Below are 12,322 nucleotides of genomic sequence, written 5' to 3'. Positions count from 1 at the left end.
GACGGTATGACACGTTCAAACAAATACGATGAAGTCAATTCTCCTCACTTTTTGTCACGTACTTCTCCTTCCACCATTCCAAAACCAACATATTCCCAAAAATTCATGCCACGCGGGCTATAATTTTTCTCATTCCGACAGTTCTGTTTTCCCACAATTTCACTTTTTTTTTGTATCCGCAAATGTCCCATTCATTCCCAAAGAAAACAGCCAACAACAGATTCACGCAATTCCCATTCAATTTACTTTCAATTCACTTCGGGAATGATTTTCAACCACATACCAAAAATTCCGCATTTTTCACCAACATGTGGCAAATTTGTCATCCAAATCATTCCACATCATGTCAAATGATTCCATATATTTTTCATTCAGCATTCATACACTATTTCTTCAGAAATGTCATATCCCAGTTTTAGTTTTGCTTTCATGGTGCTAAAATATTTTCTACACTGTGGTGGAACAACAACAGGCATACAACCTAAAAATATTAGCGCCCCCCTGTGGTGACGCTTTGATATACAGCCCCCCCCCCCTTTTTTTTAAATGAACGGAGCCGGTCTGTTGCCAGATGGTGGTTTGTGAGTGAAGCCAGACGGCATCGCGAGGCGGTCTCGGCGGAGTGAGAGGGCTCACTTACCTGACGAAAGAATCTGATGGGGGCGGGGGAGATATAGGCCCCTTGACTCCGCCTCCGAGGGAGGTTGTCAATCACAGCTCGCCGTACTGCAGGGGTCGGCAAGTTTCGGCTCTCGAGTTGCATGTGCCTCTTTCATCCATCTGCTGTGGCTCTCTGTGACATGGGGGGGGGGGGATGAGTATTGAAATTGAAATCACTTTTTTCATTTTCAAATGTAATTCTAAATTTGAAAACTGGGGTGCTGTTGTAACAAACTTTTTTTTAAAGCTCAAACTATGTCTCACAAATGCAGATGCACGACACTGATAATATGGGATTATAATTTCTGTAAGTACTGTGGTATCCGTGTCTTGGTTGTGTGCTTTTTAAAGGGGTGTGGCCTAGGCAAAGACGTCATAGGCTCGAGTTGTAGCTTTGCAAATGTTGTCAATTTATGTTTGGGTGTTTGTCTGATTGTCTTATTCAATAAATGGCTGTGGCTCTCCTTACCCACATGCGAAGGCATCACACAGGCATCATATTCATATTGACCAGCATTTGAAACATAAACGGGCGCACGGTTTGTTTTTGGCCCCGTCAGGAGATTTTCGTGCCAACTGACGCTTGGCTGACGCGCACCTCCCGCCCGGGCCGTAATATAATATTTCATTTCAAAGCACCTGAGAGACAGTCATGTGATAATTTCTTAAGCCGCACTAATTGAGAATCCCAGCAAAAAATGTAATTAAACACTTAAGCGTAATTACCCAGCGCAGTAGGAACCCAGTGAATTAATTAAGGGTAAAAAAAAAAAAATCATCCATTTATTTTAATTCATTTGTCCCCTTTTCCACTTGTAATAATTAACATTTTAATTGCCTTAATCTGAGCGAAACAAAGTCACATTTCATTTGACAGCAAAGCAAGAAATCCACACTCATTCGGATGTGTTGCGGGGGGGGCACAACAGCCACTCGGAGTGTGTCTCCATTTTCCGTTTGCGTGTTTTGTTTTGCACATTTACACTGGGACGAGTCATATCGCCATGGAAACATAATTGAGATTTTTTTTTTTTCGAGCTGTTTAAAAGAGACCAGGTTGGACTCAGGCTAATCTCTGGGATGCAAAAGAACACAATGTCGTCTGATGTGAAACAAACACCATGGACCGTGCGCGTGTGCATGCATTTGGGTGTTATCAGCAGCCTGCCCGGGTTTGATGTATACCTGGAGAGCAACTTCATATCCTCAGGCCACTACTGCGTGTCAGGATCATGAGAATGACACACGCACAGACACACGTGCGCGCACGCACGCACGCACAGAAAACAGGAAATATCTCCGGCCCCGCTGGAGCCATTTACCTTTCTCTGAGTAGGTTCAAGATATTAATTAAGATAAATCTACCTCAATTCTCACATTCTACCATCTGCTTATTTATCAGAATTATGTTAATCGTTTCTGTAGGGGCCCCGAGAATTATTGCCCATTTTGAGTGCCTAATTCCTTTTAACGTTGGTGCGCCGTCTTGCTTTGCATACGGATGCCGCGACATCTTCTCGGCAAGCAAAATGTAGGCGTATACGGACCATGTGACCATGCGCCCCCCTCCCCCCATCCCCCAACCACCCCACCTTCGTGGTTTTCCCACAAACAATAGGGCCTTGATTCTGAACTGTTCTGATAATTGGTATGGGGTTTGGGTTATGGGCATCGGACTTTACGGTTTACACCAATTTATGTTCGATAACGGGGGAATGGCAATTGAAATGATGAAAAGGGGCCACCATTTTTCACCGGTGCTACTGGGCGTGATCATGCAAGACCATGCACTTCCTCAACAAATGTTGGATCAAAGACGGCATTTTAAATCAGGACAAAATATGTGCTGGGATGCAATACTGAACACAAAAAAAAAAAATACTGAGAAACCTTCAACATGCATTTTCTATGAAAAACGACAGTGGCCCTGAAGTGCAAAACACAAGATCAATTCACCAAACAGAACACCAAATCAAAAACATAAATAAATAAATAAATAAATAATGGCAGTAAATTAAAAAAGAAAAAAAATGATCACAACAGCAAATCAAAAACAACATTATATAACTAATCATAAATGTTTTTGTATTTTTTGATTTGTTATTGTGTTCACATTTTCGGTTTTGTGCTTTTAATTTGCTGCTGAATTTGTTTTCCAATTTGCTGTTGTGATTTTTTAATTTTTTTTTTGCTGTTGTAAGTTTTTTTTTTTTGCATTTTTTGATTTGCTGATGTCATCAGATTTTTGTTTTTGGATTTGCCGCCATATTTACTTGTTTTTCACATTTTGCTCTTCAGGGCCACTATAAAATCCCGGGGTTGGCTCTTCAATAAAAACAAACAAACAAAAAACAAATTGGGGGAAAAAAAATCTGTGAATAGATGAATCCACAGTTGACAAACTGTGCGTATGTAGTATGTGGGGGGGGGGGGTATACTGGAGTAGAGGAACCATGTTTATAATTTGCTCCCCACCCAATATTTATTTATTCATTTATTTTTCCAGGGGAGGGGGGCAGTCAGAGTTTGCTGCCAGTGGCCCATCCCTGTTATATAAGGTCAGGGACTACAGGGGTCAACAGAGGACATGATGCAGAGATGTGGCTTGTCGTACTCTGGAGTTGTGCGGTTAGGAGGTAAAAGTGGCTTGAGCGGCACAGGTCAGACTCCCGCTCAAGCCAGGGAAGACTAATGAGGGCGAGGACGGGGCAAGGCGATACGACGTGATTAAATTTAGATCTGGAGGGAGATCTTGATCCTCGCTGACCCGCATCTAAGTGACATTTGCTCAAGAGAAACACACTGCAGCTGAGGCTTATTAACCTTTTATAGATCCCAGCACTGCCGCTCCACTTAATTGGCCGCCGGATTATTCAATAGACCAAAATCACTGTGATTTCATCCAACAAGGTGGAGGAGAGGTCCGGTCTGTGACAACGTACCGAGATTAAATCGGAATCGTTTTGGAACACCGTTTGACCTGCATCGAGGGGACCATGCTTTTGAATTGTGGTTCAACAGAATAATAACAACAAATAAATAAATAAAAACTTCATGTACCGCCTGAACAGGTGACCAGCCAATAGCAGGGCACACATAGATGAACAACCATTTGCGTTCACAATCACACCTAGGGACAATTTGGAGTGTTCAAATAACCTCCCATGCATGTTTTTCGAATGTGGGAAGAAACAGGAGTACCCGGAGAAAACTCACGCAGGCGCGGGGAGAACACAAAAATTCCCAAGTCGACATTTTGGCATCAATATTTTGTCTAATATTACGTTGCGACGTAAACCGACACTGATGTGTGGCATGGTGTATATTTTCCTGCAGACTTCCTAAACACTGATGCTTAACTGTAAAAATAAATAAATGCACTTGAGGGATGATGCAAACAATACAACGTGTCCCCTTGTGACAAGCAGAACGTTATGAGATGGGGGATTACTCAATCTCAACTTTCGAATGGTGATAAATGTCACACGCGGAGGGAAAAGGCTGAGTAAAGTAATCCTCAAGTGCAAGGAAAAGGCTTCCGACACAACTTGAAAAGCGAGATGAAATCTGAATGCGGAGATCATCATCATCATCGGGCTCCGGAAAGTGTGTCGATGCAAATACGACATCGGGGCCCCGCTTTGTGAACGGTCTTCGTCCCAGTCGGCGCAGATGACCGACAAGGAGCGGGAACATTGCTTGTCAAGTGTCTGGTGTCGAGCAAAAGGAGCGAGGAAAAAAAAAAAAAAAAGGGAAGAGGATCAACACATTCCAAATGAGCAGACATAATCCCAGCGAATGTGAAGTTAAGCCATTTCATAATTAGCTGATTTCCTAATGTATGCCAGGCTTTAATGACCTTTGCAAATGAGAACGCTTGTTTGAATTCTGGCCGTCGCTCACATGCTTTTTATCCCCGCCATATCGGGGCGAAGATATGCGTAAGCTTAATGAACACGTTGAATGGGAAGCGACGGGCTGGGGATGAGGGAGATTGCAAATGCCTTTCCACACCTTGCATATATCATCGGCGTGCCTGTAGAGTGAAACACCCCCGACCCGCTAGCAATGCAATCGAAGCCTTTGCCTTCAATTAAGTGCACTTGGTCTGACTCGCAATCACGTGGGTTCAAGCACCATTAGCGCATGACAGCATACCTCCGTCACATTTGAACACGGGAAAGCGTTTGCCGTTCGGTGACGCGGGTGGCGATCGGACGGCAGCACATGATGGCATCTGTCGGCTAAATGCATCGACTGGGTTCCGCTCGCCTCGTATGCAATTGGAATGCCGCTTGAAAGTTCTAATATGGTGAGACTTTGGTCACATTTAAGGTTTTTGTTGAGTTTTTAAATGCAAAAGATTGAATAGGTTGCAATTAAATACAGTGGAACCTCTATTTATGAACGTTTCTTCATACGAAATTTTCAAGTTCCGTAACGTCTCAACAGGAAAATATTGTCTCTTGTTACGAAAGAAATTTCAAGATACGAAAGGTAAAAATACAGTATGGCTTGGAACGAATTAGGGCATTTACATGGAAAACGCGTCTCTACTTACAAAATGTTCTAATTAAGACATTTCTTCCAGAAGCAATTAATTTCGGAAGTAGAGGTACCACTGTACATACATGAATGAATGAATGAATAAGTGAATAAATCATAGGGCGGGTTCGAAAGCAAATCTGAACCATTTAATTTGGATTAAATTTCATTTGCAATAATGAGAAATGTTTCCAAATGTGTTTAAGATTCTCTTATCAATTAAAAAAAAAGACATTTTGTAATTTTTTTAATCCAAAAAACTATTTTGAAATGGTGGGCGGGCGGGATACTACTGGCAGGTTAGGTAAACGCTTCTTATTCAAGCTATTAACTCATTCAGTAGCAGCCAATTCTGGACCAAGTCTGAAAAGACGTTTAAAAACGTCTTTGGGAGTGAATGAGTTAAAAAGCGAAATCAAGAGCTAATACTTCTTATTGTCTTAGTAGTGGTCGTGGCTACAGCGCCACCTTCGACAAAAGTGAATTTGATTGTTGAATTCGAGCGTACTCGACATAGTATCATACATCCGACACACAACGCGTCACGCAATGTGAACAATAGAGCGAATCAGCAGTCGCCAATCAGCAAAAGGAAACGACGGCAGCAATCAGGAGGGGGGGTCGGGGGGGGCGTTTAGCGAAGCGGCGCTGACGGCGAGGAAAACACGGCGTCACTTAACGTGTGTCGGCTTTCACGCCCGCTCATAATCTGTCTGGGATTTCATGTGTGTTAACACAGCTCCCGACGCAGAGTGCAAAACACTTGAGCGGCGCTACATAAATGTCTCCATGTAGCAAGTTGACAATAAACAAGCTATTCACTGGCGGGGGGATTTGCATGGCAAATGGGCGCATTAGCCGCGCGGATGGGGAAAGATGGCTTCAGAAGAGACGCGGCGCATTGTCAGGGCGGCAGATGAAAACTCGCGTCAGATTAGCGACGGCCCTGACCACGGAGCCGGAATAAGCTAATTGCTTAATTAGCTGACCCAATTCCGTAAGCTTCTTTGGGCATATTAACAACAGCTAGGCCGCTTGACAGAGGCTTGTTTGTTTTTATGGAATTACAGTAATGAGGATCAAACAAGTCGGCGGTGACGATGAGGTGCGTATGTATTGACTGTATTCATCCTCGTGAATGCCAATTTATACGGAAAAGGGAGGCTAATTTGTTTCCGCGCCGCCGTCCCTCAATGTTTGTCGAAACAATTACGCCGCTCTGGGGAGTTTTCCCGCCCCTCATTTTAGGCATAATTTTTGAGCGATGAGGAAATAACGAGGGCGAAAGTGGTGATGTTAGAAGGCTTGATGACTGAAATTGATTAATGTACATTTTTTTTTGGGGGGGGGGGTACACACACTTTACATGCGTGATTTTAGCTGAGCACATGGGAAAGCAAAAGAGTGCTATTTGTGTGAGAGGAACTCATCTATATGCTAATTCATTGGTTTCATTTTGTCCATACAGGACTGTTTACCTATTAGCTTGCGTGCATGTAAAGGGAATTTGAACAAAAACAAAACAAAAAAAAAGAGAAAAAGCTGAATTGTCAGCGTTAGCATTAGCTTTTGCTCCTCCTGTTCCTCGTCTAAAGTGGAAACAGGAAGCAACTCCCCAGTTTGTTTCCATTCACTCGTGAGGGTGGAGGCAAGGTTATTATAATTAACGAAAATGAGTGAAAGATATCAAACTGAAATTTAAATATCGCTTTTGTAAGGGAGCTAAAATTAATACGAGACTGTTTTTAAAAAACAAATATCTGGAACTACATTTTACATCTATAGAACTAAATACAACTAACAATTACCGGCCTGTCTGGAAGAAGTTGGGTCAAACAGACACTTGGTGATTGTAGTTTACTTTATTACACAATATTTAAAGATACATTTTTAAAACTTAATTTTAATTTTTTTTTTTTTTTAATCTTGCACTCGAAAAAATATTCCATCTTTAAAAAAAAAAGCTAATACTAAAACTAATAAAAACAAAAGGACAGCATTTTTGAAAAAGAACAAAAAAAAGAAATAACAAACCCGCTCTAAGGTGCAGGGTTCGATTCAGGTTCTGGCCTTGTCGTTTGGAGTTTGCATGTTCTCCCCATGCCTGTGTGGGTTTTCTCCGGGTACTCCAGTTCCCGCCCACGTTCCAAAAACATGCATAGCAGGTTAATGGAAGACTCTAAATTGTCCTTAAGTGCGATTGTGAGCAAGGGATTAGCTGTCAACCAGTTCAGGCTTTGCTGACCGTGACCGTCCACCACTGTAAAAAAACTTCATGCCGCTTTCCACAAATCTTTGCAAGGACTTCCACTGTGAGCTGCTTTACATCAGACAACTTTTTAGGTCCTGGCATCATAATGTTCTTTGTTTGTTTTTTGGTTTGTTTTTTCTTTTTGTGCTTATTAGCCTCAGCGTGAACACAATTGGGAACATGTCAGACCACAAAAACGGGATTAAATGCGTCACGGAGACACTCAAACAGCCTTATGAGGACTCGCTTGACAGCTCAACTTACAATGCTAATGTCATTCCCCATGAGCCACGCTGAAAGAGATGCAATCAACCCGTCTGTGTTGAGACGTCTGTTGTGTTTAAGAGGATGAAGACCCCCCACAACTGCCCCCCCACCCCCCACCCTTCCCTGCCAAGACCCCCTTTTGCCTTTCTTATTGTCTGTGGCGAACACAGCCCAATTGCCACTTAGAGCTGCTAAGAGCCGGACGTTTCATCTCCAAGCTTCCTCTGGTCTTTTCGCTACTCATCCCATTTCTACTTCCTCCAAAAGTGCCACCACTTCATTAACCTCGCCGTCCGTGAGATAAAGAGGCAGCGCATCAAAGCGCACACACACACACACACACACACACACATGCCTGCCGAAAATGCAGGAAAGAGCCTTTGTGGAACAAACTGTTAACCATGTGCAGGGAGCAGCAGCGAAGGGAAAACAGAATTTTCAAGAAGCAGAAAGGAATAATTGTTTTGGGCTCCCCCTATAGGCATCGCGAAACTGCGACAACCACAACGCATCAACAAATGCTCGCAACAAGGAGGAGAACGACAATCTATTGCTTCTCAACATGTGGCTGTTGGGCATGTCGCTGCAGCCAAGTGGAGACTCTGGAGTATAACGCCGCAGCATTCAGGTCGAGCTAATGAGATCAAAGCTCCGGCAAACAGTCGAGGTCGCAAACTTTTGCCAGATGCTTGTCAACAATTTAAGTCATTTTTCTTGTCGCAGGTGTATTTTGAACATGTTCGAGAAAAGTACAGGCGAACGCCTGGCGAAAGTTTGGCAAACATTTGTGACCTTGAACGAACCCTGACGAACTGTGACGGGAACCCACATTTTGCTACCTTCGCCAACACTTGCAATAGTTCACCGGGCATAGATTTTTTTTTTTTGGGGGGGGGGGGGCGATTCTGATACCGACATTTGGGCGAATAAAATTCAGAAAGCCGATTAATCTAAAAAAATTTATACGATGAATAAATTCACTTTCTTTTTTGGGCCCTTAACTGTAATTGCAAAAGTAAAAAAAAAAAAAAATATATGCAGTTTTTGAAAGCGCTAATATCAGTCATTCTGCAATAAGTATTTTATTTTATGCAAAATTTATATATTGGAGCATTTACTGATCGAATGTTTGTCGCGTTCCCGAATGTGAACCAAAACGTGAATTTCAAAGCCAAGTACATATCGCACTTTTTTTTGTCACACCCCATTCAAAACACAATTGAATATAAACACTATTTGCGCTGCAGTTTCCTAACAGGAAAAGATTTTCAAGTGGAAGGCTGTTACTTGGCAACACTTATTAGTGGGAAAGGCTGCCGGTTTGATACGCACTTCGGAAATAACAATTTTACTGAAATCTCCCTCAATCATGTGCTATTATCATGTTATTACGGCTGGGGGGGCGGGGGAGGGAGTAGAATTGGCTAACTCAACTCAGACAACAACAGAATGTAGAATTTATCTCACTGCTAGCGACACGGCTGGTCCACTAATACAACAATAGATCGCTATCGTAGGTACTGTAGGTGAGTTCTTGGTTACCACGGCGACAACAGACAAGCTATACTTCTTATTAGAATCCAGCGTATCCTCCAAGTGATTCCGGCGCTGTTATTTGGAGCTAAAATTTCCACATATTGTCGCTTTAAGGAAGATTGATTGGGAGGTGATGCAAGTGATTGGTGCTGTCACGAGTGTGACCCGCACACTTCAGACTCACAGGCTCCTAAAAGCCAGCCTCAGCCCGATGAGTAATGACTCCCATTTACAAAAAAAACAAAAAAACAAAAAAACATGAAAGTGGATGAGGGCAAATGTATTAAGTGAGTCACAACATTGTTTTACTTGCACCACATACAAATCTCTGGGCTGCATTTAATCCCTCTACCCACAGTTTCTGCGAAACGGAGGATATAAATTATTTTCCTTTGGTGGAAACGGCAAATCCCCCGTCTGGATTCTGTTAAAAGGCTTAAAATGTCACTAAATGCCAAGGCTGAGACTCCCGCTCGTACGCTCGGGTCTTTAAGACAAGATGTTCAAGCGTTGAAAGTTACCTGAAACCGAGGAGGTTAATATTCTTATCGCCGGGCTTGTGTGAAAGTGGATATTGAAAAATAGCCAGGTAACGCCGAGCATTAGCAGCTATCACGCGGATTAGCCTCGTAAATACAAATTACGCATTTAATTGTTTATTGTCGGGAGTATTTGGTTAACGGGATATGGCGCCTGCATGGGAATGAGTGGGATGAAGGTGGGAGAAGATTGTGACAATGGTGGAAAAAAAAAAAGAAAATTGAAATAAAAATGCCCGAGGAAACACACCACTCCAAAATTTTCACTCCCTTATTTTTTTGGCATAGCCTAAACCCATTTGGGTTTGACATTATGGCTGAAGAGGCACAAATACTCTCGCCTCTTTTGCGCAAAAAAATAAATAAATAAAATAATTAAAAGTCAACCTCTACTTTACAAAGATTTATTAAGGTGCGGTGGGAGGGGAGGGGGGGGATCACCCACAAAAAGTGAGGGAACACTGATTACATCAATAATCATGCCCAAAGATGTACATTATAAAAAGAAACAGACAGCTGTCTGTCTGTAGGCATAAAAAGCAGGATTAAAGAGGACTTGACATTCAATAATCTTCAGCAAACTGAGTTTGAAATACTTCCTGTTATAACTCTTTCACATTGAAAGTATCAAAATAGCCTGCGACCATCTGGTGGACCCAAAATGAGGTAGAAAAAAATAGAGTGACACCCCCCCCCCACCATCTCCCAAATAAATAAATAGAAAAAAAAAGTGAAATTGTGGAACCATGAACCAGCTGATGACTTAACTTCTTTTCACAGGTTCAGAGCTTACATTGTCATAGAACAGAATATTTTATGGGTCTCCACATAAGGCTCAAAATGCTCTCGAAAAGGCGCGCAGTATGGAAGAGGTCTGCTTGAGCTGTCACTGAATTTGTTAACATAAGCTGTACAGTGGCCCTAAAGTGTTTAAAAAAAAAAAAGGCTTGAAGTCGGACTAGCAGAATAGATCCTAGCCTAGCCACACTGGGCCCGATGCTTAACGTCGCGGCCCAGTGAGCGCATTAGCGTAGCACATTAGCATAGGCGGGCTCTGAAATAGAGGACAAAGAGCCACGGGGTCGAAAAAGAGGTCTTCATATAACATCCCCGTGAACTGGCTGACAGGGTGAATCACGGGGAGAACGCGACCAGTGAGGCTCGGCTATCTATTGGCGCCCGGGCGTCACACGCGCATATTGTGTTGCCGGGGAATTTCAATGATCCCGGCACGCAGCAGGAGAGGATAAAAAGTGAGTGGCTCAGACCACAAGTGAGGCTCGCCTGAATCTGCGGCGTCGAGTTGAAAGTTGCGGCGCCGTTCCGCCGGGTAAAAGAAAAAAAAAAAAGTGTCAGAATCCTGCGCGCCCGCTGATAACATGCTTGGATTAGGGATGTTTAAGGCAAGTGAAAATTATTCATTTGAGATGGATGAAAGCTGCACTTGTCAAGTCTACCAGTCATGCACTTTTAGGTATTTCATTTCCCACTCGCCCGCCATGCATAATTTCCCCTCAATCCAAATTTTAACGCGCCTCGCTTTCTCCGCGAGTGCCGCGTTGCACAGAAAATGGATCTTTGCCAGTCAATAGGTAACAAAACAATGCATTTTTTTGGGCGGGGGGGTTGCAGCAGGTGTGAGAATCTCATTTCAAATGAGAAAATGGAAACAAACAAGCCTTTAAAGCATATGATGACGCGTGGAAAAAAATAAAAAGATCCAAGTGACAAGCGGAAGATCTGTCGGCTCTGAGCTCGCTCTTCAAATATTATGACAGCGCTGATGAGAAGCCTCGTATGCGGCGGGGACGGCGCCGATAAATTAGGGGCGCCCTTCTCGTTTACTCATCAGAGCTAATGAGCCTGATCAAATTACCTGGAGGATCGTAATTACAGGCCAGTGGCAGCCATTCGCCGGGAGGGGCGGAGCTAAAGATGATGCAACTAGGCTTGTGTGCGCCCCGGGTGACATTTGGTACAGTAAAATCTATGGCAGGGGTGGGCAGAGGGTTTTTTTAGTATTATTTTAATAAACAGAAAGATGGGCCAAGTCATTCAAAGGTGCATGTAAAATATGTTAAATACCTCTTTTTAAAAACTGTTAAAACCTAAATTCGTTAAAGTGGACTTATATTTGTTGTTTAGCTGCAAACGACAAGAATGAGATAAAGGAGTATGAAGTGGTGTCACAGAGAGTTCAAACAACAACAATAACAAAAAATACAATCGCTACGATAAACAACAAACAGGAAATGCATTTTTTTTTTTTGGTCATCATTCTCAAGGATACCCAAAAATAAAATACATCATCTGATCGAGTGAAGAGCATCGACAAGAAATACAACTGCAAAAATGAATGATTGTGGACAAATGTTAAAACACACACACGCCCCACACACACTTCATGCAGCCTTTTGTCACAAAATCACATTAACACAAAATTTGAACGATTGGGGCAAAATTCCCACGCCTGATTAAGGTATTTTAAAGCATTCTTAAAATTAATTTCTAAAACAATAAAAAT

General features: G+C 42.6%; 1 protein-coding gene across 3 annotated transcripts in view; it reads right to left on the bottom strand.

The window, feature by feature from the left end:
• Window positions 1–646: 646 nt before the first annotated feature.
• micall2a (mical-like 2a) overlaps window positions 647–12,322 on the bottom strand; it is a 28,853-nt gene continuing 17,177 nt past the window's right edge. Inside the window, exon 16 of one of the 3 annotated variants that reach the window (XM_019866436.1) lies at window positions 647–793. In XM_019866436.1, coding sequence (XP_019721995.1) covers window positions 708–793 — 86 coding nt within the window. In that variant the 3' untranslated portion in view covers window positions 647–707. The remainder of the gene's footprint in view (window positions 794–12,322) is intronic. The other 2 variants (XM_019866433.1, XM_019866435.1) reach the window with 2 other exon arrangements.

The sequence above is a fragment of the Hippocampus comes genome, unplaced genomic scaffold (assembly GCF_001891065.2).
Source record: "Hippocampus comes isolate QL1 unplaced genomic scaffold, H_comes_QL1_v1.1 scaffold99, whole genome shotgun sequence".
Taxonomy (NCBI): domain Eukaryota; kingdom Metazoa; phylum Chordata; class Actinopteri; order Syngnathiformes; family Syngnathidae; genus Hippocampus; species Hippocampus comes.
Note: the sequence above shows the minus strand (reverse complement) of the source record. Positions and strands in the feature narration are given on the sequence as shown.